A 27752-nucleotide genomic window follows, 5' to 3' on the forward strand; every position below is an offset into this window, starting at 1 on the left:
TTCTGTATCTATTCTGTCTGTCTCTTTCTACAGTGTATTAAACTATGTCAGCTGATAAATGTAATATTTCCCATACCTCTTCATGTCATGGCATAACATAACACTACTACACGCTATAATGTGTGGTAGGGAGCAGTAGTTCTATATATTTACAGTTAGCTGGTAGTAAAATACACAGATGCACACACGCTCGGACACACACTCTCGGACACACACGCTCGGACACACACGCTCGGACACACACGCTCGGACACACACACACACACACACACACACACACACACACACACACACACACACACACACACACACACACACACACACACACACACACACACACACACACACACACACACACACACACACACACACACACACACACTCTCTCTCTCTATTCCTTTCAAGCCATGGACAATGCACGCTGGCAATCCAAAACAGGCTTACCTGATCAGCAGATTGGGCTGAAAGGCAAACGTGTAGATTGGTTGCTTTTGGCATCTAATGTGTAGAATGTATTCTTTGTAGGGCTGGGTAGAAATAATATTTACATGCCAAAAACTCTTTGTTTTGAATTAGACACTGGTAAGAATGATGAGAAGAAGCAGACGGAAACAAGCATTTAGAGAAAAGGTGAACAGAGGAATCTCTATAGAGAAGAACGAGACCTAGAAAGATCAAGCTTAATGTAAATACAACCCAAAATATTGTTATTTATCAATGAGTTTGTTTGATAAAAATGTGTGTTTTTAAGTTTACTTAAAAATACATTTAATGATTGTTTTGTAACAACGAACCTATGAATGAATACTTTCCTGTTTTGACAGATGATGTCGGTGATTTGGCTGTTAAAACAAATAGTCAATAGTAAAGAAAAAAACTAAAAGGCCAAAAATGTATCTTCACACCATTCCTTGAATAGTTCCTGTTACAAACGCTCAAAAAGAAAACTAAAAATATACATTTTACATCACTAGTAGTAGAAGTGCGCATGTGAGATTTGGTTCTGGGTGTCGAGATTAATCAGTAGTTCATGTCATTTTAAAATATACAGTAGAATCAAAACCAACCTATTGAAAGCAGAGGTTAAAAGTAGGTTCATGTTCCTCATGTACATCAATGTTTTGTTTCCTGACTTTAAAGTGTCCCTTTAAGCATTGCAGTCCAGTGAGTATCTGTTGAGAGTCTATGTACTGTGTCTGAAAAGGCTATTTATTCCCTATGTAGTGCACTAATTTTGGGAATAGGATGCCATTTCATACACTTTTTGTGCTGAGGCAGTGTGATGATGATGAGGCAAGGAGGGATGCGGTGAGCTAACTTGTGATGAAGCACCACAGGGAGCATATGCAATGTGCTGGCTCTGCTCTCACTGCTCACCCAGTCAATCTAGCCTACAGTCTATTCTGAGACAGACCCAGGTTAAAATAAGATTTTTTTTATTTCAAAGAAGAGTTTGATTGGGCCTGCCTGGACCACCGGAGACCAAGATTTGCACTTTTGGGACTATTCTATTGGTTCCATTGTGCCAGGCAATCTCAATCAAGCACAGCTTGAAGTATTTGAGAAAGGGTGAATACTATTTGAACCCAGGTCTGACTGCAAGCCAAACGGTTACTGTTCAGTGCATCCCCAGGGAGATGGGATAGAGAAAGTGGGATTGTCTCTGGCTTGGCAGAAAGACAGTGGGTCTGAACGAGAGGTTTGAGTGAGCCCAGCTCCCTGTAGTTTGCTGTTACAGACACACTCAGGACAAAAACATTTCTTTTTAGAAATCTATTTTCATATGGGAATGAGAAAATGAAGTAATATGCCAGTTATTCTATCACGACTATGGTTTGCGTCACAAATGGCTCCCTATATAGTGCACTACTTATGACGAGAGCCCTATGTGTTCAGAGAAATAACCATATGCCCTGGTCAAAAGTGCACTATATGGGGAATAGGGCGCCAATAGAGCTGCTAACCATCTGTGTTTATCATGGTGTGATTTCAGGACAAATGTTTGCTTTGAATGAGTGAACTACTGAACACACAGATACTCAGTCTACTGTCTGCCAGCCTGCCTGCCTGCCTGCCAGCCTTTCTATATATCTATCTGGCTCTGCTTTGCTTCCTACGTGGTCAGTGAGGAGATCGGCTAAGTCAGGCTTAGTGCTAGTGTTTGCTTTTTCCCTTTCCTGTTTTTTATACTTACAACATAAAATCAAATAAAAAAAGAAAGTGATTAAGAATTGCATATAGAGGAGAATGACAGCAACAGCTTCTTTTAGGACATGGCATTCATGGATTTATATTCATGATGGAGGGAGGGGGGGAACACTGTGTATTTCACTGCCTGAGGGGAGACAGAGTGCCTCTGTGTGCTTTGTTTGAGGTGCAACACTAGTAAAATGGATTTGGGGGACAGGAAGGTACAGTAGTGTATTCATACCCTGGTCCCAGATCTGTTTGGTGTGCAACACTAGTAAAATGGATTTGGGGGACAGGAAGGTACAGTCGTGTATTCATACCCTGGTCCCAGATCTGTTTGGGTTGTATGGCAAACTCCTATGGTTGTTGTCATGCTAAAGTTGTAGGAGTTGTCAAGACAGCACAAATCGATCTGGGACTGGGCTAGTGTGCTCGTGCCATTGGTTGAGACTGAAGTGAAGTGGGATCACTGTATGGAGGGGGTCTTGTACTGTATGTTATGAGCCCAATGACAATGTAACTAACTGCATTATGAATCAGCTACTTGTAACTAAATATGTGATTGATTAAATAAATAAAGAACTTGGAACAATCTGAACCAAAAGAGGCATCATCGGGTTGTGTCATCATTTAAATTACTCATAGCATCCATGTCTAAAGATGGTAACATGCATGTTTATCTTCAAAAGATAAGCCAAATTAGATACTGACCACTACACATGAAACATAAAAGAACAGCTAGATAGTCATTTTATACCTAAAATACAGCTCCTGAGAGAATAAGTTGCAGAACACTGCAACATTTGACCTAGTAACTAAATCTTAGGGATAAAAGACATGAACACATGTGCCAATAAACTTGATTTTATTGTTGTGTTGTGCCTATCGTCTGAATCTGAGATCCTGTAATGTGCGGTGAGTCTGTGCTGGTGATCCCCCAGCGTGAGCTGCTGCTGAACCAGGGTGGTTCTGGGCTGTGGGTCGGCTGGTGTACAGCTGCTTGGCCAGGTACCGCTGACTGGTGGAGACTACATGGCAAAAAAAAAATATTTTTACATTAAAACAGTCCCTCTTTTTATGTGAAAACTGGAACTTTCAATTCTTTCACCATGTACGGTATCGCTTTATACTTTGACAGTAACGTGTTTGTGTGTCTCTGTTGTGAATGGTTACGTGGCAAGATATCTCTCACCAAGTATTTGTAAAGAAAGAATGTAATGAGTGAAGTGTCTCAGTGTGGTTGTGTTCTATGATTACCATTTGTGCTGCTCTCTGGCCAGCCGTTTGTCGTATAGGTCCATCTCAATCCTCTCCTCCTTCTGCAGCTCCATTGCTTTCCTCTCCTCCTCTTCGTCCTCTCTGTTCTGCTCCGTGCGCTGGAAGTCCCAGGCAGCGGCTCTCTGCTTTTCAATCTCCCTTAGTCTCCAAAATGTCATCTGGGAAAACAGGAGAAATATAAGAAAGGATGAAGATCCAAGGAGTGGTTCATGATGAGATTGCTTCTGTAGATGAATCAACAATGATGATTGTTTTCTCTCTATGTTTGTGAGAGACACATCTTATTTCTATGATCACAACAACTTATTTTACTATATACAGTCGTGGCCAAACTTTTTGAGAATGACACAAATATAAATTTTCTGCTGCCTCAGTTTGTATGATGGCAATTTGCATATACTCCAGAATGTTATGAAGAATGATCAGATGAATTGCAATTAATTGCAAAGTCCCTCTTTGCCATGCAAATGAACTGAATCCCCAAAAAACTTTCACTGCATTTCAGCCCTGCCACAAAAGGACCAGCTGACATCATGTCAGTGATTCTCTCGTTAACACAGGTGTGAGTGTTGACGAAGACAAGGCTGGAGATCACTCTGTCATGCTGACTGAGTTCGAATAACAGACTGGAAGCTTCAAAAGGAGGGTGGTGCTTGGAATCATTGTTCTTCCTCTGTCAACCATTGTTACCTGCAAGAAAACACGTGCCGTCATCATTGCTTTGCACAAAAAAGCTTCACAGGCAAGGATATTGCTGCCAGTAAGATTGCACCTAAATCCAACATTTATCGGATCATCAAGAACTTCAAGGAGAGCGGTTCAATTGTTGTGAAGAAGGCTTCATGGCGCCCAAGAAAGTCCAGCAAGCGCCAAGACCGTCTCCTAAAGTTGATTCAGCTGCGGGATCGGGGCACCACCAGTACAGAGCTTGCTCAGGAATGGCAGCAGGCAGGTGTGAGTGCATCTGCACGCACAGTGAGGCGAAGACTTTTGGAGGATGGCCTGGTGTCAAGAAGGGCAGCAAAGAAGCCACTTCTCTCCAGGAAAAGTTTAGTTTAGTTTATTAATTCGACCATTTTAAAAAACAAGCACACATAAAACTTAAGAAAAACATAATGGACAGACTGATATTCTGCAAAAGGTACAGGGATTGGACTGCTGAGGACTGGGGTAAAGTCATTTTCTCGGATTAATCCCCTTTCCGATTGTTGGGGGCATCCGGAAAAAAGCTTGTCCGGAGAAGACAAGGTGAGCGCTACCATCAGTCCTATGTCATGCCGACAGTAAAGCATCCTGAGACCATTCATGTGTGGGGTTGCTTCTCAGCCAAGGGAGTGGGCTCACTCACAATTTTGCCTAAGAACACAGCCATGAATAAAGAATGGTACCAACACATCCTCTAAGAGCAACTTCTCCCAACCATCCAGGAACAGTTTGGTGACGAACAATGCCTTTTCCAGCATGATGGAGCACCTTGCATGATGGAGCACCAAAACATCAATATTTTGGGTCCATGGCCAGGAAACTCCCCAGACCTTTATCCTATTGAGAACTTGCGGTCAGTCCTCAAGAGGCGGGTTGACAAACAAAAACCCACAAATTCTGACAAACTCCAAGCATTGATTATGCAAGAATGGGCTGCCATCAGTCAGGATGTGGCCCAGAAGTGAATTGACAGCATGCCAGGGCAGATTGCAGAGGTCTTGAAAAAGAAGGGTCAACACTGCAAATATTTACTCTTTGTGTCAACTTCATGTCAATAAAAGCCTTTGACACTTATAAAATGCTTGTAATTATACTTCAGTATTCCATAGTAACATCTGACAAAAATATCTAAAGACACTGAAGCAGCAAACTTTATGGAAATTAATATTTGTGTCATTCTCAAAACTTTTGGCCACGACTGTACAGTTGAAGTCGGAAGTTTACATACACCTTAGCCAAATACATTTAAACACAGTTTTTCACAATTCCTGACTTATAATCCAAGTAAAAATGTCCTGTCTTAGGTCAGTTAGGATCATCACTTTATTTTAAGAGTGTGAAATGTTAGAATAATAGTAGAGAGATTTATTTATTTCAGCTTTTATTTCTTTCATCACATTCCCAGTGGGTCAGAAGTTTACATACACTCAATTAGTATTTGGTAGCATTGCCTTTAAATTGTTTAACTTGGGTCAAACATTTCAGGTAGCCTTCCACAAGCTTCCCACTATAAATTGGGTGAATTTTGGCCCATTCCTCCTGACAGAGCTGGTGTAACTGAGTCAGGTTTGTAGGCCTCCTTGCTCGCACACACTTTTTCAGTTCTGCTCACAAATTTTGGATAGGGTTGAGGTCAGAGCTTTGTGATGGCCACTCCAATACCTTGACTTTGTCAGTACCTACTGATTCAAGGGGTTTTCTTTATTTTTACTATTTTCTACATAATAGTGAAGACATCACAACTATTAAATAACACATATGGAATCATGTAGTAACCAAAAAAGTGCTAAACAAGTCTAAATATATTTTATATTTGAGATTCTTCAAAGTAGCCACCAATTGCCTTGATGACAGCTTTGCACAGTCTTGGAATTTTCTCAACCAGCCAGGTTAACATGTTCTCTTCTCCCTTACTATTCGGGGTAATGTGTAGTCTGACTTTAGATTTGTCATTACGAGCAATTTTTTACCTTGAGGAAGGGTCAACCATAGACTCAATTAGCCTCGTAACCAGACAGACTGCTCTGATACTTCATATCAGTGAAACAGAATGTCAGCTCACAAGATCAGGCTGGTTGAACCTCCTAAGTCAAGAGACTACCTGTTAAAATGGCTCTGGAGATATCTGTCTGTACCACAATGTCTGTGTCTGTAGTGCAGCGAAGCTACTATGCATAATGGGTAATTAACAGAAACCACATAATTGACATGAAAAAACAGCGTGACCATAAGCATTTATATTGATGCTTCCCACTGGGATGAATCTATTCATACCAAGTCAGTCAGGCAAATGAGACGAGGGGAAAAGCTTTTATAAAAGGAGACTCACTCTGCCCACACATAATGTGTCTGTGTGTGTTGTCGCGTCTAATGTGCTCGTTATCTCTCCTGAGTGAGTGTGTACGCATCATTTAATTTCTTCAATTCGTTTTGTAATTAACATTTTTTTTAAGCTATGTGTACTCACCATGTCACGGCTCACAGTCTCACCAGACTGGCTTCCTGATCTGCATCCTTGGCTGGTGTGTGTGTGTGTTACAGTGTATGTGTGTGTTTTTGTGGTGTGTGTGTGCGTGCGTGCAAATAGAAAAAACATGTTGACTCCCCCTACTTGTAGAGAAACACCAACGCCATCCTCCTCTTTCATGTTGCCAAAACTGTCTATCACGCTGTGATACAGTACACACATTTAGTTTTTGTTGTCCTAGGCTACCTGGCTAAAATGCTTGCTCACTAGCCTAACTTCCTTTCATGGGCAACGATTAGTCAGCTAGTTAACATTAGTCTACTACATCTAGCTACATGTTGAACTTCCATCCTCTCAGGCCAGGTGCACAATGTATGAATTTATGGTTGGATCAGAATCGCTGTTGTAATCATTGGCCAGTACAGAGAATTAAGTAAAACCACATCTCCATACAATTTTAGGAAAGGAACAATTTTAGCTAGCTAGCTAGCCACCAGAGGACAACAACACAACGAGATGCAACAATTACAAATTTTCTGTCAATAATGACGTTTGGCTTGATGTGATTTTTTTATTTTTTTATTTATTTTTATTTAACCAGGTAGGCTAGTTGAGAACAAGTTCTCATTTGCAACTGCGACCTGGCCAAGATAAAGCATAGCAGTGTGAACAGACAACACAGAGTTACACATGGAGTAAACAATAAACAAGTCAATAACATGGTAGAAAAAAAGAGAATCTATATACAATGTGTGCAAAAGGCATGAGGTAGGCAATAAATCGAATAATTACAATTTAGCAGATTAACACTGGAGTGATAAATCATCAGATGATCATGTGCAAGAAGAGATACTGGTGTGCAAAAGAGCAGAAAAGTAAATAAATAAAAGCAGTATGGGGGGGTGAGGTAGGTAAATTGGGTGGGTAGTTTACAGATGGACTATGTACAGCTGCAGCGATCGGTTAGCTGCTCGGATAGCAGATTTTTAAAGTTGTTGAGGGAGATAAAAGTCTCCAACTTCAGAGATTTTTGCAATTCGTTCCAGTCGCAGGCAGCAGAGAACTGGAAGGAAAGGCGTCCAAATGAGGTTTTAGCTTTAGGGATGATCAGTGAGATACACCTGCTGGAGCGCGTGCTGCGGGTGGGTGTAGCCATCGTGACCAGTGAACTGAGATAAGGCGGCACTTTACCTAGCATAGCCTTGTAGATGACCTGGAGCCAGTGGGTCTGACGACGAACATGTAGCGAGGGCCAGCCGACTAGGGCATACAGGTCGCAGTGGTGGGTCGTATAAGGTGCTTTAGTAACAAAACGAATGGCACTGTGATAAACTGCATCCAGTTTGCTGAGTAGAGTGTTGGAAGCTATTTTGTAGATGACATCGCCGAAGTCGAGGATCGGTAGGATAGTCAGTTTTACTAGGGTAAGTTTGGCGGCGTGAGTGAAGGAGGCTTTGTTGCGGAATAGAAAGCCGATTCTTGATTTGATTTTGGATTGGAGATGTTTGATATGAGTCTGGAAGGAGAGTTTGCAGTCTAGCCAGACACCTAGGTACTTATAGATGTCCACATATTCTAGGTCGGAACCGTCCAGGGTGGTGATGCTAGTCGGGCGTGCGGGTGCAGGCAGCGAACGGTTGAAAAGCATGCATTTGGTTTTACTAGCGTTTAAGAGCAGTTGGAGGCCACGGAAGGAGTGTTGTATGGCATTGAAGCTCGTTTGGAGGTTAGATAGCACAGTGTCCAAGGAAGGGCCGGAAGTATATAGAATGATGTGATTGGTGTGAAGCCAAATCCAAACTGGCTTCCCTTGAAACTTTTTTTTGTGCGCCAGGACCATTCACAGTGGAGTTCACTCAGTTTAGCTCAATGCAGATTGCCTATTATTTAATTTTTTTTAAATGATCAAGGGAGGCCAAATGCTCTCTGGCTTTGCTTGCATTCAATGCTACGGGGACAACAATGTCAAAATCTTTCTGACCAGAAATGATCAGGTAGATAGGCTACACATACTGAGACAGAGGGGCGCTGTTTCATTTGCTTGGATGCTTTCTCCGGTCAGATACACTACATGGCCAAAGTATGTGGATACCTGCTCATTGAACATCTCATTCCAAAATCATCGGCATTAATATGGAATTGGTCCCCCCTTTGCTGCTATAACAGCCTCCACTCTTCTGAGAAGGCTTTCCACTAGATGTTGGAACCTTGCTGCAGGGACTTGCATCCATTCAGCCACTGATGTTGGGCGATTAGGCCTGGCTCGCAGTCGGCGTTCCAATTCATCCCAAAGGTGTTCGATTGAGTTGAGGTCAGGGCTCTGTGCAGGCCAGTCAAGTTCTTCCACAAAGATCGGAATTGCGCATGGTGATCTTAGGCTTGCGTGCGGCTGCTTGGCCATAGAAACCCATTTCATGAAACTCCCGATGAACATTTGCGGCTGAGCCATTGTTGCTACTAGGCGTTTCCACTTCACAATAACAGCATTTACAGTTGATTGGGGCAGCTCTACCAGGGCATACATTTGACGAACTGACTTGTTGGAAAGGTGGCATCCTATGACGGTGCCACGTTGAAAGTCACTGAGCTCTTTAGTACAGGCCATTCTACTGCCAATATTTGTCTATGGAGATTGTATGGCTGTGTGCTCAATTTTATACACCTGTCAGCAACGGGTGTGGCTGAAATAGCCAAATTCATTAACTTGGAGGGGTGTCCATATCCTTTGGCTGTGTAGTGTACATTTAGCCTCTTGTGAATTGAAGGAAATGTTTGTATTTTTCTTTTTTTCTTGGTCAATTCTTTGGGGAAGCCTGGCTTCCCTTGGCATCCATGAATACACTCCACTGTCTGTCTATATCTTGCCCTCTGTTGCTTACCGATGACCTTCTCTCATTGACCCTCCATCTCCTCCAGTTCTCTTCTCTCCAATGTTGAAGATCCGAGCCTGGAGCGCAGCCTCCGTGGCCAGTCGGCGTTCCACTGCCACATTGGAAAGGTTGTCCACCGGCAAATGAACTTTATACATTCTCGCTATAGTTTTGAACGGGGCTGTAGTTGGCTGAAAAGTTAAACAAAACAGATATTTGGTTGCTTTGGCATTTAAACCTTCTAAAATGATTGCGGTCTGATATCAATTTCACTGTAATAATTTTATCAGTCAGTGTACTGACATTCGAAATAAACATTTACGCTTGAAGTTTTTTATGGCATTTTGATAAATCGTAGCAGCAAGATCTCGCGAGAAGTCGTTCCCTTACGCGCGCTCAGTGGTCTCCAATCCTGCAGGAGGACTGGAAAATGGCGCATTGTTGTTGCAAGGTAATCGCGTTAGTTAGCCTAGCACATCGATCGATAATGTAACTTTTGATTATTTTATAACAAATATTTACAATTTGCGTGCATGGTACGAGTTCAATCGCTAGCTAGCATTAGCTTCTATCACAACAACACAGATTCTTTGTTTTCGCACAAGCGATCTGATCATAATGGGTTATTTGAAGCTAATAGAGATCGAAAACTTCAAATCTTACAAGGGCCGACAAATCATCGGCCCATTTCACAAGTTCACTGCGATAATTGGGCCCAATGGATCCGGTAAGTTATGGTCAATATTGCAAGTATTCTATCTAGCTAATGCTTATTTTAGCGTTACTGCACTGCTGGTAGGTAACGTTACTAGTTTATCCGGGTTGACTATTTGCTACATTTGTTTCAAGCCGCAATGCTTTAATACTTTGTTGACAATGACAGCAATGTACATGCATATGAACCGTTGCATTTGAATTAATATTGGCTACAACTGTAGTTAGCCAATATTTAGCTGGATAGCTATCAATGGCCAACTTCGTTTTGCATGGCTAGGTGCACTGGAGAGTTCTTGGACCAATGAAATGGTGTAAATTGTGTAAACTCTGCCCACCCGGTGCACAGGGACATGCAAAACGAACGCGCCCTACACATTCCTTCCCTGACGGTCACCCAGTCAGTAGGAACAAATAAATGAGATTTCACATGCATAAACATTAGAGCAGCACTTTTATTATGTAGTCTTAACCTAGCCAGCTACTTACGTCCTTTTCCAAATCAACCATATTTGCACGACTTGAATAGATTATTCACTGACTCCATTCATATTCTCTACCTCCCAGGCAAGTCCAACCTCATGGACGCCATCAGCTTTGTGCTGGCTGAGAAGACCAGTAACCTGCGTGTGAAGACTCTGAAGGACCTGATCCACGGAGCTCCCGTGGGGAAACCAGCAGCCAACAGAGCGTTTGTGAGCATGGTGTACCATGAGGACAGTGGAGAAGAGCGCACCTTCACTAGAATCATCATTGGTAAGCCACGGCGTTCCCCACTGACTTTCTCAACACAGATCCATTGATAGAGAGAAACTATGTGGTTAATGACACCTAACTCAATTTCGTCTGGTCCTCTTTGAAGACGTTTATATATCTGATGGCGCAAACAAGGTTGATATGCAAATCCCCCCCCAAAATATACTGTAGATAAAAGTAAGGATCTGTGTCAGTCTGCATAACAACTTTCTTCCATGTTGTCTGTGTGTGTCAGGCTCCTCCTCAGAGTACCAAATCAACAGTATGGTGGGGGGGGGTCTGGCAGAGTACAGTGAAGAGCTTAGGACACGCACAGTAATGCATATAATAATAGTTTTACCCGTTTTTATGCACGTCTTAGGCTCGTCGTCAGAGTACCGAATCAACAGTAAGGTGGTGAATCTGGCAGAGTACAGCGAGGAGCTGGAGAAACTAGGCATCCTCATCAAGGCCAGGAACTTCCTCGTCTTCCAGGTGAGATAACTCACACAGGGCTCCCAAGTGGTGCAGCGGTCTAAGGCACTGCATCTCAGTGCAAGAGGCGTCACTACAGACCCTGGTTCGATTCCAGGCTGTATCACAACCGGCCGTGATTGGGAGTCCCATAGGGCGGCTCACACTTGACCCAGCGTCGTCAATAAATAAATATGTAAATAGGATTTTGTTCTTAACTGACTTGCCTAGTTGTTAAATAAAATAAACACACACACACACTAATATAGTCACAAGCAAACAAATGGTATAAATGAACACAAGCATTTTCTTGATATTTGTTCACAATATATCACGCACATGCAAACGATTTACATAATTAAGCAGAATGTGTGTAGACTTTTCTTATAACTGAATTAAAACTCTAGAGACCATTTGTCCATGGACCTCTCTTAACCTATGTATGACAGTGTTAGTAACCTTTGACCTCTATGTATTCCCCAATCAGGGTGCTGTGGAGTCCATAGCCATGAAGAACCCTAAGGAGCGTACGGCTCTGTTTGAGGAGATCTCCCGGTCTGGGGAGTTGGCTCAGGAGTACGACCGCAGGAAGAAGGAGATGGTGACGGCTGAGGAGGACACACAGTTCAACTACCACCGCAAGAAAAACATCGCTGCGGAACGCAAAGAGGCCAAGCAGGAGAAAGAGGAGGTATGGAGGACACATCCTGTCTGGTGGCACCACATCCTGCTCTTTCCCTCTCCCCGTCACTCACGTTTTAATCTTCTGGTGGAAGTTCATACTGGGACTTTGAGAGTGAGATTGTTAGACTGACATACTCTTATCCCTTCCTCCATACATATAGTCCTTTGTTGTGGTTCTTATGACACACATTTTGTCACTATCGTCTGACATTGATGAAGACCAGTTGGTCAAAATATTAGCCCTGTGAAATGGAATAAACATTTTCCTGTTTTTTACCTGAAAAAGGAAGTGCGAGACTTGTTTTTTTCCTTCAATACACACACACACACACATTCACTTTCTGCCTCCTCCTCTCTAGGCTGAGCGTTACCAGCGTCTGAAGGACGAGGTGGTGAAAGCCCACGTCCAGATGCAGCTGTTCAAACTGTATCACAATGATGCTGAGATCGAGAAGCTGAACCGCGATCTGTCGCAACACAACAAGGGCATTGACAAGGACCGCAAGAAGATGGACCACGTGGAGGAGGAACTGAAGGAGAAGAAGAAAGAGCTGGGGAGGATGATGAGAGACCAACAGACTGTGGAGAAAGAGATCAAGTAAGTGGGGATGATGGATTGAGGGAGGGAGAAAGAGCTGGGGAGGTGATGAGAGACCAGCGAGTAGGGAGCGAGGGTGGGAGTGAGCGAGGGAAAGGAGGGATAGCTCGTAAGGAAGGAGCCAAAGAAATTGTGGAGATTTGATAGGCCAGGGGAAATAGTTGCCATTTTGGAAGTTAAAGAGGGAATATCGTACCCCCCCTTGCAGGGAGAAGGACGCTGAGCTGAACCAAAAGCGACCCCAGTACATCAAGGCCAAAGAAAACACCTCCCACAAGATCAAAAAACTAGAAGCAGCCAAGAAGTCCCTCCAGAACGCCCAGAAGCTGTACAAGAAGAGGAAGGGGGACATGGATGAGTTGGAGAAAGAACAGGGAGCCGTGGAGATGGCCCGGCAGGAGTTCGACGACCGAATGGAGGAGGAGGCCCAGAGTCAGGGACAGGACCTCACACTGGAGGAAAATCAGGTTTGAGACAGGGAGCCTATGAAGAGTCATAAGGATTGTGGTGACTTTACTTTCATTAAGCCGATGACTATTATTTATTTAATCAACTATGTTTAATTGTTACCTGATTTTTAAATGAATCATGTAACATTTAACTCATTAGGATCTGGGGCACCACGAGAGCAGTTGTTTAAAGAGTTACCATCCCCTGAATTAAACTCTAAAGGTCTTTACCTATAACATCCATAAAACAGTCAACATATTAATCATAACCTCTTATCATATCATCATTCTGAACAATCGTAACCACATGCATCTGCAAAAACCTCAGCCGTACTCATGATTCAGTACTACACAAATTGGTTGAATTAATTATTTACTAGCTAACTAAATAATAACACAGAATAAACATACATACTTAATACATGAGAAAAAGGTCCCTAACAGACTGACAACATATGGCGGCGTGTTACATAGAAAATTAAGAGAGGGGTACAATTTAGAACTATCCTCAGAGTAATCATATACTTTGCACACGAACCGCCGCCTTTTTGGAATAAGAGATAATAAATGTACTTACGTTATGTGTGAATGCCTTCGTTCACCATTTATCTCGGTCAGAACCAGCCCTCCTTAGGAAGGTTGTTGGCCTTTCAGCGGCAAGCTTTTATGGCTCTGATTGCCCGAAATGGGTCTCCCTTTTCCCGTCTTGTACTGTTGTTCACTCTGGAAGATAGCTAGCCAGCCGTGTCAGCGGTTCCCATTGCTGATAAGCGTTTTAGGATACGGTGATTTGAAGAGTAGTACAGTAGGATGATTTGAAGAGTTCGATTTTCTAGATATTTGACTCAAGACAGCTAATCAGCCGTACCAGTGATTGTCCGAGAGGGGAGTTTTCTCCTCTCCACCTCGTGTTGATTGTCAGAGTTTTAACCACATTACACGCACACAGCTGCAGCCTGGCAATGTTCTGGTCTAGTCTGGGAGGTGAGTTGAGTTGATTTCATTCACCTTGTGTTGAGGTTCAAAGTTCCAACCATTTAAAATGGTTCCTGGTCTAATGTTGATTTCTGTTACCAAGCCTTTTATGCACTCTGGCCGAAGGGTACGGTTCCGTCAGTCTGACCTCAGTCAGGGCGTGGCTACTTACTATGTACAGTTTATAGCAGATAGATTCTCTTGTACCTTCTAAAATCACACTCTGCTTCATTATAATCTATGAATGGTCATTAGGAGAGAAGCATGGAGGAGGTGGCCCAGAGCCAGGGACAGGATCTGGTGTATTTTTGTTTTTTTAGGTTAGAGCCTATGTAGTCTATGGAGGGTCATAATGGTGTTGGGGTTATAGTGACTTATGTAGCGTCAGATGGCTCGACAGGAGTCTTTTACTGCTGCTCTTTAATTATTTGTTACTTTTATTTCTTATTTATTTTAGGTATTTTTCTTAACTGCATTGTTGGTTAAGGGCTTGTAAGTAAGCATTTCACTGTAAGGTCTACACCTGTATTTGGCGCATGTCACAAATAACATTTGATTTGAATTGAACCATCCAGTAATATCTACTACTCTCCACCTCTTCCCCCTCCTTCCCTCCCCAGGTGAAGGTGTACCACCGTCTGAAGGAGGAGGCCAGTAAGCGGGCGGCCACTCTTGCCCAGGAGCTGGAGAAGTTCAACAGAGACCAGAAGGCAGATCAGGATCGCCTCGACCTGGAAGAGAGGAAGAAAGTGGAGACTGAGGTAAAGGATGCTGATACAGAATAAAGGGTTGTGCTCATTGGGGCACCCAACGGAAAAGTTGGTGACTAAAGAGAGAGAAACGTTATTCAAATGTTCATCTGCAGGCAAAGATCAAGCAGAAGATCCGTGAGATAGAGGAGAACCAGAAGCGTATTGAGAAGCTGGAGGACTACATTACCACCAGCAAGCAGTCTCTGGATGAACAGAAGAGAATGGAGGAGGAGTTGACTGAGCAGGTGGAGGGGGCAAAGAACAGGATCGACGAGATCAACCTAGAACTCAATCAGGTACTGGGACGCTATCTGTCAATCATTCAATCAGTCATTGATTGATACTGAAACACGTTGGGAAAGACGAAACATGTGTTGACATTACATGATAGCTCACAAATGCCAATCTGGGGAAAAAAACTGAATCTTATCATTTCAGTTTTGCTGTTATGGATTTTCTAGCAAATGGCAAGTCCCTGGAACCTGTCATATACATGGTTTGGGCTGAGGACATTAAGAAATTTGATTGACAGCCTGTCTCTCTGTGTCTGTTCCCTAGGTGATGGAGCAGCTAGGAGACGCCAGGATCGACAGACAGGAGAACAGCAGGCAGGCACGCAAAGCAGAGATCATGGACAGCATCAAGAGACTGTACCCCGGATCTGTGGTAAGACCTGGAGGCTAGCATAGGGTAACGACAGAGTTGTCTGTAGAGGCTAGGGGTCAGAGGCTAGCATAGGATAACGACAGAGTTGTCTGTAGAGGCTAGGGGTCAGAGGCTAGCATATGGTAACGACAGAGTTGTCTGTAGAGGCTAGGGGTCAGAGGCTAGCATAGGATAACGACAGAGTTGTCTGTAGAGGCTAGGGGTCAGAGGCTAGCATAGGGTAACGACAGAGTTGTCTGTAGAGGCTAGGGGTCAGAGGCTAGCATAGGATAACGACAGAGTTGTCTGTAGAGGCTAGGGGTCAGAGGCTAGCATAGGGTAATGACAGAGTTGTCTGTAGAGGCTAGGGGTCAGAGGCTAGCATAGGATAACGACAGAGTTGTCTGTAGAGGCTAGGGGTCAGAGGCTAGCATAGGGTAACGACAGAGTTGTCTGTAGAGGCTAGGGGTCAGAGGCTAGCATAGGATAACGACATAGTTGTCTGTAGAGGCTAGGGGTCAGAGGCTAGCATAGGGTAATGACAGAGTTGTCTGTAGAGGCTAGGGGTCAGAGGCTAGCATAGGATAACGACAGAGTTGTCTGTAGAGGCTAGGGGTCAGAGGCTAGCATAGGGTAACGACAGAGTTGTCTGTAGAGGCTAGGGGTCAGAGGCTAGCATAGGATAACGACATAGTTGTCTGTAGAGGCTAGGGGTCAGAGGCTAGCATAGCTAGGCTAGCACACCGTTCCCTGTAAAGGCTAGAGGCTACCTGTCTGGTAGCAGAGATCATGGAGAGCATGAAGAAACTCTACCGCAGATCTGTGGTGGGACTGGGGACTGGATGCTGGCACAGGACAACCACAGAGTTCACTTTCTATGCCTGTCAATCAATCACATTTATTTTATAAAGCCCTTTTTATATCACCAGTTGTCACAAAGTGCTTATAAAGAAACCCAGCCTAAAAGAGGAAGCAATGCAGATGTAGAAGCACAGTGGCTAGGAAAAACAGGCCAATACTCTGTGCCGGGTGGAGATTATAAGAGTACATGGCCAATAAGGCCAGATCATTCTTCAAGATGTTTATAGATGACCAGCAGGGTAATAATCACAGTGGTTGTAGAGGGTGCAACAGGTCAGCACCTCAGGAGTAAATGTCAGTAGGCTTTTCATAGCTGAGTATTCAGAGGTGGAGACAACTGGTCCAGTAGAAAGATGGTTCCTCTCTGTTTTACTCTCCTCACACCTGTTCTTGTGTTCTAGGCACGTTTCTTCTCTTGCAATATTGATAATATATGCCATTTAGCAGACACTTTTATCCAAAGCGATTTCCAGTCATGCGTGCGAAGCGCCATGCTCTACTAACTGAGTCATCAGAACATTGAAGTCATCGTGAAATGGTTTTTACATATTCCAAAGCTCACGTTCTCTCCCCACACCCTCCCTCCAGTACGGCCGTCTGATCGACCTGTGTCAGCCCACTCAGAAGAAGTTTCAGATCGCTGTGACCAAGGTGCTGGGCAAGAACATGGACGCCATTATCGTGGACTCGGAGAAGACCGGTAGAGACTGTATCCAGTACATCAAAGAGCAGAGAGGAGAGCCGGAGACCTTCCTACCACTCGACTATCTGGAGGTACGATGCTAAGAATGGATGGATGAATGGATGGATGGATGGATGGATGGATGAATGAGTCTGCATCCAGTACATCAAAGAGTAGAGAGGAGAGCCGGAGACCTTCCTACCACTCGACTATCTGGAGGTAAAACACTGGGGGAAACTACGGTTAATGGGACTGGTCGCACTTACATAGGGTGGAACCCTAACAGTTACCTCAGTCTTTACTGTCCGGGTCTCTCTGTGGTTGTGTCAGTCTTTACTGTCCGGGTCTCTCTGTGGTTGTGTCAGTCTTTACTGTCCGGGTCTCTCTGTGGTTGTGTCAGTCTTTACTGTCCGGGTCTCTCTGTGGTTGTGTCTCCAGGTGAAGCCTACAGATGAGAAGCTGCGTGAGCTGCGTGGAGCCAAGCTGGTGATCGATGTGATCCGCTACGAGCCGCCTCACATTAAGAAGGCCCTGCAGTACGCCTGTGGTAACGCACTGATCTGTGAGAACGTAGAGGACGCTCGACGCATCGCCTTCGGAGGGCCCTACAGACACAAGGTACAAACACATGGACACACACACACACCTTCACTGGTTGATTGAAAGTTATGCAACCTAACAAAATGTATTTTTCTGTCTGTCCGTCCATCTATTCCCCTCTCTCTCTCTATCTCATCCTCACCCCCCCCCCCCCTCTCTCCCTCCATCCTCTCTCTCTCCATCCTCACTCCCCCTCTCTCTCTCCAGACGGTGGCCCTGGACGGTACACTTTTCCAGAAGTCTGGTGTGATCTCGGGTGGAGCCAGTGATCTGAAGGCTAAGGCCAGGCGCTGGGATGAGAAGGCTGTGGACAAACTCAAGGACAAGAAGGAGAAACTCACTGAGGAACTCAAGGTAACCTGTCTCTAAAAACGTTATAGGCCTGTACAATGAATTGGGGTTTGTGTATATAAAGTTTCTTTCCTGAAAAGCACATGATTCTGGGTGCTGATAAGCCAGTGCTGGACTTGTTTACCCTCCGTTCATTGACTACTGTGTGTGTGATGTATCTGTGCAAAATATACTAAACTAATTTAGTATCAGAAATCTGTGGCGGATGCTCACTACATTATCCACAATGCACCTCTCTTGTGTCTACAGGAGCAAATGAAGGCTAAGAGGAAGGAGGCAGAGCTGCGTCAGGTCCAGTCTCAGGCCCACGGCCTCCAGATGAGACTAAAATACTCCCAGAGTGACCTGGAACAGACCAAGACCCGCCACCTCTCCCTCAACATGCAGGTATGGAGGTGTAGCAACACAGTGGGCCACAGCACAAAGTGTGTCAGTTGGTTTTGTAACTTGAGGCTGTGGAGTAACATGTGTCTCTAAGTGCCCATTTGTGGTTACATGATGACCTCTAATTGGTCATTAAGAGTCATCAATAGTAGTAGTGGTGTGATTCATTAGACTAACTCAAGTCATTTTCCCACTTCCTGTAGGAGAAGTCTAAGCTGGAGAGTGAGCTGGCTAACTTCTGCCCTCGCATCAACGACATCAAGAGGATCATCCAATCCCGTGAGAAGGAGGTCAATGATCTGAGAGACCGTATGAACGTTGTGGAAGACGAAGTGTTCATCGAGTTCTGTAAGGAGATCGGAGTCAGGAACATCAGAGAGTTCGAGGAGGAGAAGGTCAAGAGGCAGAACGAGATCGCAAAGAAACGGTGAGTCTCTCATCATCCCCTGTGGGTCAATATGAACCGAGTCAACCTGTTTTTAATGCACTGCAGACGTCCATTTTGTGACTCGCCTGTCTCTCAGTTTCTCTGGATAGTTTGACCTAACATCAGCCATTTTGGGCCTAGTCTGTCACTCAGTTTCTCTGAGTGTGTTGACCCTTGACCCCTACATTAATCCAGTTCATGCCTTGCCTTTAGCCTGTCTCTCAGTTTCTCTGAGTGGGTTTACTTAGCTAACGTCGTCCATTTTGTGTCTGTCTTTGTGTCCTCTAGGCTGGAGTTTGAGACCCAGAAGACTCGTTTGGGCATCCAGCTGGACTATGAGAAGAACCAGCTGAAGGAGGACCAAGAGAAGGTCATGATGTGGGAGCAGACCGTCAAGAAGGACGAGGCCGAGATAGAGAGACTCAAGAAGGTAAGTCGAGGCTGAGATACAGACTCAAGAAGGTAGAGACACTATGGCAATATATAGAGTCTCAAGAAGGTAGAGAGGTTAATGTAAACGGCTTCTAAACGACAGTGCATTCAAAGTATTCACCTCCCTGGACTTTTTCCACATTTTGTTGTTACAGCCTGAATTTAAAATGGATTGAATCCTGATTTTTGGTCAGTGGCCTACACACTATACCCCATAATAACAAAGTTATTATGTTTATTTTTATTTTTTTTATACAAATGAATAAATAAATAAAAAGTTGAAATGTCTTGAGTCAATAAGTATTCAACCCCTTTGTTATGGCAAGCCAAAATAAGTTTAGGAGTAGAACTTTGCTTAACAAGTTCATGGACTCTGTGGATTATTGCACTCTGTGTGCAATAATAATGTTTAACAATGTTTAACATGATTTTTGAATGACTACCTCATCTCTGTACCCCACACATACAGTGCATTTTGAAAGGATTGAGACCCCTTGACTTTTTCAACATTTTGTTTTGTTACAGCCTTGTTCTAAAATTGATTAAATTGTTTTTTCCCCTCATCAATATTCACACAATACCCCATAATGACAAAGCAAATACAGGTTTTTAGAATGTTTTTAGAAAAAACGGAAATATCACATTTACATAAGTATTCCAGAGATGTTCGATCGGGTTTTCAGCTGTGCTAACATAATTGCAAAAGGGCTTTCTAATGATTAGTTAGCCTTTTAAAATGATAAACTTGGATTAGCTAACACAACGTGCCATTGGAACACAGGACTGATGTTTGCTGATAATGGGCATCTGTACGCCTATGTAGATATTCCATAAAAAATAAGCCGTTTCCAGCTACAATAGTCATTTACAACATTAACAATGTCTACACTGTATTTCTGATCAATTTGATGTTATTTTAATTGACAAACAAAAATAGCTTTTCTTTCAAAAACAAGGACATTTCTTAGTGACCCCAAACTTTTGAAAGGTGGTGTATATTTAATCCATTTGGGATTCAGGCTTATACTACATTTTGGACACGACAAAATGTGGAATAAGTCGAGAAGTAGGATGAATACTTTCTGAAGGCACTGTAAGTCTGTGTCCCGATTCGCTACCCTTCTCCTGAAATGTGCAATTGCACACTCCTGCTCGTGGATTTAACAATCAGCTGCCAACCACCCTCCACCAATCCAATGCTTTTAAATGCATGACGAGGAAATGTTGGGACGCGGCCTAAATTCTCAGACCGATGGCGTCAATCAAATGTGTCATTTTTTTCTTTGTTGGTCAGATTGGAAGAGCTTTCAACCCTTTTCTCCCTGTGTCTGTCTTTCCCAGGAGGAGCACCGCCACATGAAGACCATAGATGAGACCATGGCCCAGCTGCAGGACCTGAAGAACCAGCACCTCACCAAGAAGTCAGAGGTCAACGACAAGAACCACCAGATGGAGGAGATACGTAAGAAACTGGGAGGAGCCAACAAGTGAGTCTCAAAGTTTAGACACGCCCACGCCCACAAACCAAACCCTCATCCTCTTTTTTCCACCCATTTCTAAAAGGCACATATTTTTTGACTTACTACATTGATTTATTTATGTGTTTTAAGAAAAAAGAACAGTTGTAGTGTTGCCATTTTGTTTCAGTGTGTGTTTATGTTTGTGTTTGTAGTAGTATTTTTTGAGCAATGTGTATTATTCCCTCAGGGAGCTGACTCAGAAAGATTGTTACGAGTTTGTAGCATTGTAGTTTGTGGCGTTATTGTTTGAGCAATGTGTATTATTCCCTCAGGGAGCTGACCCAGCTGCAGAAAGAGGTGACGGCCATCGAGACCAAGCTGGAGCAGAAACGCAGCGACCGCCACAACCTGCTGCAGGCCTGTAAGATGCAGGACATCAGACTGCCGCTATGCTCTGGGACCATGGACGACATCGGCCAGGGAGAGGTACTAAACACACTCTTTATTTTTCTCGCTCTCTCTCCCTTCTGACCAGGGTTTGGTAGGTTACTTTCTAAATGTAATCCGTTACTAGTTACCTGTCCAAAATTGTAATCAGTAACGTAACTTTTGGATTACCCAAACACGGTCATGTAATCTGATTACATTCAGTTACTTTTAGAAGAAGACAAAAATGTATGTTACCAATTGAACGACATCTATTGCAGGATAAATCAATTTTAAAGTTTACATATCTGGCCATATATGGATGTTACATTTTACTTTATGGGTCTGTTAGATAGGCTTCTTCTAACCCACCGCTTTCTACTACATATAATAACACTATTAAATTATATCTTTACATTAAATAAAAATAAGTGTGCGAGTTTGAGCATGTGAGCATTAGGACTATGGATGCATTTTTTTTATCAGCATGAATTAGATTGGTTAATAAAAGCCTTACTTTAATTCCATAGCCTGGGATCAGCACTATGCAGCTGTTGCAAGAGCACATTTTCACTGGCTTTCCGCTAGGTTTCAAAAACAATGATTAGATAGGCAGCTTAAACTTCTTGAATTCAACCATTATTGGGTTCAAATGTACATTTAGATTTGTGAACAGCATCCACAACAACCACAATCCGTAAGGCTCCAATAGTTAAATGAGAGAGCAGCAGTGTGATTCAACAATAAGTGATATCCGTATCGGCGTAGACTACACCACTGCTGTCATCCTTACCTCCAAGCGTTTATTCAAGTTGGATAATCTTTGGATGCTGACAGCAGTCGCACCATTGGAAGATGGCTTGGACTGTAGCCTACAAAAGCCTATTCCTGCTCTTTTTCCGTGATCCATCAAAAACGTTTGGTGAGTCATCATAGTGGTCTCTGACATCATAGTGGTCTCTGACATGTGTGTCATCATAGTGGTCTCTGACATAGTGGTCTCTGACATCATAGTAGTCTCTGACATCATAGCTGTTTCTGACATGTGGTCATCATTTGGTGTGTCGTCATAGTGGTCTCTGACATCATAGTAGTCTCTGACATCATAGTGGTCTCTGACATGTGTGTCATCATAGTGGTCTCTGACATAGTGGTCTCTGACATCATAGTAGTCTCTGACATCATAGCTGTTTCTGACATGTGGTCATCATTTGGTGTGTCGTCATAGTGGTCTCTGACATCATAGTAGTCTCTGACATCATAGCTGTTTCTGACATGTGGTCATCATTTGGTGTGTCGTCATAGTGGTCTCTGACATCATAGTGGTCTCTGACTTGTGGTCAGACTTGCTCAGGTAGAACAAACTTAAGCTTGCGCCTTTTTTCAATGCTGATTTGAATGTCATTGAGTCAAAGATTTTTTTCGCAAACATCCTTTCTGAATTTAAAAGTAATCATCTAGTTTTTCAAAACTGTCTTATCTGATTACAATATTTTTGCTTGTAAAGTAACGGATTACAGTTAACATTTTTGTAATCCGTTACTCCCCAACCCTGCTTCCAACCGACCTGACTTGACTGCCTCACTGTGTTCACTCTCTCCCCCTCTAGGGGAGCTCCCAGCAGGAGGAGTCTAGCAGCAGTCAGAGAACGTCCAGTACTGTCCTGGCTAAAGAGGCTCTCATAGAGATAGACTACAGCATCCTGTCTGAAGACCTCAAGGTAAGAAGTACACACATGCCTGAACCCTGCATACTAAGGCTGTGTCTGGGAGTGTGCAAGTAGATACTTTAGGAGATGTGTGGAGAATTGGGACATAGTTTCTCTCTCCACATAGACTCAGACTCTATATCTATGTGTACTGTAGCTGTTTCAGTCATGATTCAATACCCAGCAATAGGGTTGTTTTAGGTGAGTTTGAAATGCAGTGTGAGCCGAGGATATGAGTCACCTAACATATTTGTGTGTGTGTGTGTGTGTGTGTGTGTGTGTGTGTGTGTGTGTGTGTGTGTGTGTGTGTGTGTGTGTGTGTGTGTGTGTGTGTGTGTGTGTGTGTGTGTGTGTGTGTGTGTGTGTCTGCGTCTGCACTCTCTCAGGACGCGCTGGCGGAGGATGAGATCAAAGGAGAGATGCACACACTGCAGCAGCGGCTCAACGAGCAGCAGTCTATACTGCAGAGGATCAGCGCACCCAACATGAAGGCCATGGAGAAACTAGAGTCTGTCAGGGACAAGTTCCAGGAGACCAGCGATGGTAAGAGGGAGAGGAGGAGGTCAGGGTTTAGTTGGAAGGTGTGGAACCCAACATGAAGGCCATGGAGAAACTAGAGTCTGTCAGGGACAGGTGGAGGGGGATGAATTGAGAAATGTAGAACCCAGGCTTACACTTGAGTCTGGAGACATGGGCTAACCTAATCCCTCTCACTGAATGTATGAAATGTTACTGAAACAAGAAAGAATTTATAATTATTGCATAATGTGTTCATGATGATCTATTCTGTATTCCAGAGTTTGAGGCGGCCCGTAAGAGAGCCAAGAAGGCCAAGCAGGCGTTTGAGCAGATCAAGAAGGAGAGGTTTGACCGCTTTAACGCCTGTTTTGAGGCTGTATCCACCAACATCGATGAGATCTACAAAGCCCTGTCACGCAACAGCTCTGCCCAGGTATCACTCTCTGTGACCAGATAGCATATTGTTTTGTCCTATTGGGTTGAGTCAAATGGAGTGTCCTTGGCAGGTGCTGACTTTTACATGGTTAACTGTGTTCCCAGAAGAAACTACATTTAACTTATTCAAAATAATGTAAAAAAAATTGGGACTAAAAGTTATGCTTTTAGTCTAAAGAAATAAAACCATCAGCTTTTAATTGTGAGCGAGACAACTATTCCTTCTTGGATGTTGTGATATTTGGCTGCACCTCTGTGTACATGTTGGTTAAATATCTGTCTACCCCCCAGGCCTTCCTTGGGCCAGAGAACCCTGAGGAGCCTTACCTGGATGGGATCAACTATAACTGTGTGGCCCCTGGAAAGAGGTTCAGACCCATGGACAACCTGTCTGGAGGGGAGAAGACTGTAGCCGCCCTGGCTCTGCTGTTCGCCATACACAGCTACAAGCCTGCCCCATTCTTCGTCCTGGATGAGATTGATGCTGCTCTGGACAACACCAACATCGGCAAGGTGTCTAAAACCCTGCTGCAAAAACAACATTTTTTAAATCTCCATACTCCTTACCCCCCCCCCCCCCTTCATTTTACCTTCAGAACAGCCTCAATTCATCGAGGCATGGACTCTACAAAGTGTTGAAAGCGTTCCACAGGGATGCTGGCACTTGTTGACTCCAATGCTTCCCACAGTTGTATCAAATTGGCTGGATGTCCTTTGGGTGGTGGACCATTCTTGATACCCACTGTTGGGCGTGAAAAACCCAACAGCGTTGCAGTTCTTGACACGAACCGGTGCGCCTGGCACCCACTACTATACCCCGTTCAAGGAACTTCTATTTTTTAGTCTTGCCCATTCACACATACACAGTGTGTTCTCACTTGCATCAACAAGTGAAAACAATAAGGGATCCTAGCATCTGGATTCACCTGGTCAGTCTGTCATGGAAAGAGCATGTATTCTTAGTGTATAAAGGGGATAGGTTGGAAGTAGGATGCCATTTCAGACGAGCCTCATGTTATTGTCATGTCTAATGTGTTGTCCATCCATATTTGTGACCAGAGCCATATATTTAGAGAGTTGGGCCAACTTTAAGAATGGATGCCATGTTGGCACCTTCGAGCGTTCCATTTATCCATTCATGACGAGAATTTTGAATATTGTACTTGTCATTGCTTTATTATTCAGTGAACTGCTTTTGGTCAATATTGCCCGTGGGGAGCTAACATGGCTGCCATGGAATGTAGGTAATATAAATGCATCATAATGCAGAAACCTCAACGTCCTAACTCTCTAAATATGTGACCCTGCAGGTGGCCAACTACATTAAGGACCAGTCAGTGAATACTCAGGCTATAGTGATCTCTCTGAAGGAAGAGTTCTACACCAAGGCTGACTCGCTCATCGGGGTCTATCCAGAGGTATGCTCACACACAAGCACCGCATAAACATAAGATGCAACACACCTATCCATAAATCCTTTTAACACTTTCGCATAAAAAGAAATACTTTCCATAAGACTGTCTTTACATTTTAGTCAAATGTAGTCGTGTGTTGATGTTTAATAATGGCAAAACTGACAGCACCACTCTTTCCCCTCCACAGCAAGGAGATTGCGTCATCAGCAAAGTACTAACCTTTGACCTGTCTGTGTACCATGACGCCAACCCCAACCCCAATGAGTAGAACCCCAACCAGCAGGACATCACTCGGAGGAGAGGAGCGAAATTAAACGACAGGCATACCTTTTAACTCATTGGCATTTTGACATTCTGCTTGGTCAACTGAACCATGGTTGTATTCCTTAGGGCAGGCAACTGAAAACGTTTTAAAACATTTTGTAACTGTTAAGAGAATTATGTTCTCAATGTTCATAAACCAATTCAATCAAACTACTCAGTCTGCTAGATCAGGATTTGTAAGATACTGATTGAAATGAAACAGACGGAGGCCCAGCTAAAATAGTCAATAAGGTTTATTCACGGGAATGTTCTAAAGTCAAGAATACAAAACAATTCATTTTATACTGGCTTCTTTCTCACTCACACATTCACACAACCATACGCACACATATTCACACTAACATTAGCACACAATGTCCTGCTACGCACACACATTCACACTAACAGAAGGTATCCTCTCCCAAATCTCTAGTCAGGTCGGCGCCGAATTTTGCTCAGACAGTCTGTGTTTAAAATACCATAAAGACATAAACATTAGCTATATTGTTTTACCCTAATTCTGACTAGGACTACACATTTATTGATTATGATTTTATACATTCTAATCAATTCCATACAATTATGTTTCAGGGTGGAATATTCTAATCATTAAATTAACAGATAAATCCCATTAACAGTAACTGACAATGGAAATGAGTGTTTTTTTAAAGTCCAGCTAGTCCCTTGCTGTCTCTGCCCGTTTTATACCTCTTTAAAAAAAAAACTTGCTGAAATGTATGTATCTGAAATCCTGGTAAGTACAGCCTGCTTGGGCATTTTTCATTTATTGTGCTACTTTCATTATCTGATTTGTGTTAGAATTGGAAAAGCCTTAGGTCTCATTTGATGTCTGCTTCATTGCCAGTCGGATGTCATCCGATTCCCCCCCAGTTTAACTAGCTTTGATCCAAACTGAGTTGCTCTGGTTGTTTCACTTCTTCACGATGTGGTTCAATGTCAGCAATGCCTATGGTTATAATTTCTCTGTCTTTTGCCTAAGATCAAGTGTAGTATCAAGTCAGGAATGGCTACAGTTGGTTTCACCAACAGGAATGGCACCAAATAAGAAGTTTTTGTACAATGTACGACCATAAAGAAAAACAACCCAAGGAAATACCTTTGCGGTGTTGAAGAGAAACACTATAATACCTTTCTCAGTGTCGGAGATGGAGAACCTGTCGAGTTTGAGGTGGATGAAGAGAGCAGACGCACATTTGGGCCCTGTGTTTTGCGCAATCATGTGCCATAGCAAGATTTTATCCTGTATTTTAAGGGTTATCTAGAAATGAGAATTACACCAAAAATGAAAGCAATTGCCTGAGGATGGTGCTGGACCATCTGACCTGAAATAAAAGGGGACAGTTTGAAAAAGCTTTAGATGAAGGTTAAAATCCAGGCATGTCACATGACTGTGCAAAACACAGGACCCTACTTATTGAATACTGTTTAATGATCTTTAAATGCATCGACTACATTACAAACTGTCATGAGATAATCATGGAACTCCATTAGGGTGACTAATATCATTTTATCACCTAAATAGAGGTGACAACTGCTGAACATCACTTTAAAATGATAATGAAAAGCAATTATTACTTTAGTCTTTGCTAATAATGTGTTTCTACTGTAGCACGTCTAGGTACATCTGTTTCTAGCAGAAAGTTCGTATCCAATCTTCATGAATTGTATTATCACTTTTGGACAATTTATTTAGGTGTTAAAGTTATTAGTAGCTGAGTACCATTGATTTGGGGAAGTGATGTCTGCTTTTGATAGTGGCTTTGAAAGTGTCCCATGGCATTTATTTTGAATCAGTCCAAGACATATGATGTAACTCCAGTTATGGGTCAGTCCTGCTTCAGAAATGTTGTGTATTCCATTGACGGTGGATTGATTCTTTTCAGTTAATAAACACAACTATTTTAGAACTTGTGTGTTCCAATGGAGTAGCAGCAGCAGCATGACATTTGTCATGTTATTCTGCAGCATATGTTATCATATTGTTCAGCGCAATTCAAGCTAATTCATCTGTTGTTCTGCGATGCACTCCAGAAAGGACAACTCCGGTGGACTGGCTAGGTTCACTCACTCATGATATTTCTTAGTATTTATTGATATCTCACGATATTATATATTTTTTGGAGGGGTATTTAATTAGGGTCCCCATTTGGATGTTGTGAAAGCAGCAGCTGCTCTTCCTGGGGTCCACACAA

The 27752-nt window shown here is 43.1% G+C and overlaps 1 protein-coding gene and 1 long non-coding RNA gene across 4 annotated transcripts; one reads left to right on the forward strand and one right to left on the reverse strand.

Annotated features, from left to right (window-relative positions):
* Positions 1 to 2930: 2930 nt before the first annotated feature.
* On the reverse strand, positions 2931 to 13820 carry LOC129829653 (uncharacterized). 2 transcript variants are annotated; one of them, XR_008755424.1, is made up of 3 exons: positions 13742 to 13820; positions 3448 to 3626; positions 2931 to 3218 (listed from the first exon to the last, which is right to left on the reverse strand). It is a non-coding gene; the product is annotated as an uncharacterized LOC129829653 (long non-coding RNA). The 2 variants fall into 2 exon arrangements; XR_008755423.1 differs by lacking the exon at positions 13742 to 13820 and adding an exon at positions 9520 to 9880.
* LOC129829652 (structural maintenance of chromosomes protein 1A-like) lies at positions 9902 to 27467 on the forward strand. Of its 2 annotated transcripts, none has more exons than XM_055891490.1 (23): positions 9902 to 10237; positions 10792 to 10980; positions 11342 to 11454; positions 11921 to 12124; positions 12477 to 12715; positions 12924 to 13182; positions 14760 to 14900; positions 15005 to 15187; positions 15450 to 15557; positions 16986 to 17171; positions 17518 to 17697; positions 17887 to 18033; positions 18280 to 18417; positions 18618 to 18841; positions 19130 to 19271; positions 20615 to 20760; positions 21066 to 21219; positions 22769 to 22879; positions 23254 to 23410; positions 23665 to 23819; positions 24113 to 24334; positions 25132 to 25239; positions 25424 to 27467. In XM_055891490.1, the coding sequence occupies exons 1-23, from the start codon at positions 10129 to 10131 to the stop codon at positions 25502 to 25504; spliced, it is 3696 nt and encodes a 1231-aa protein (XP_055747465.1). In that variant the 5' UTR covers positions 9902 to 10128; the 3' UTR covers positions 25505 to 27467. The 2 variants fall into 2 exon arrangements, with proteins under 2 accessions (XP_055747465.1, XP_055747466.1); XM_055891491.1 differs by having other exon boundaries at positions 22781 to 22879.
* The last annotated feature ends 285 nt before the right edge of the window (positions 27468 to 27752 follow it).

This window comes from Salvelinus fontinalis, chromosome 31, assembly GCF_029448725.1.
Source record: "Salvelinus fontinalis isolate EN_2023a chromosome 31, ASM2944872v1, whole genome shotgun sequence".
Lineage (NCBI taxonomy): Eukaryota > Metazoa > Chordata > Actinopteri > Salmoniformes > Salmonidae > Salvelinus > Salvelinus fontinalis.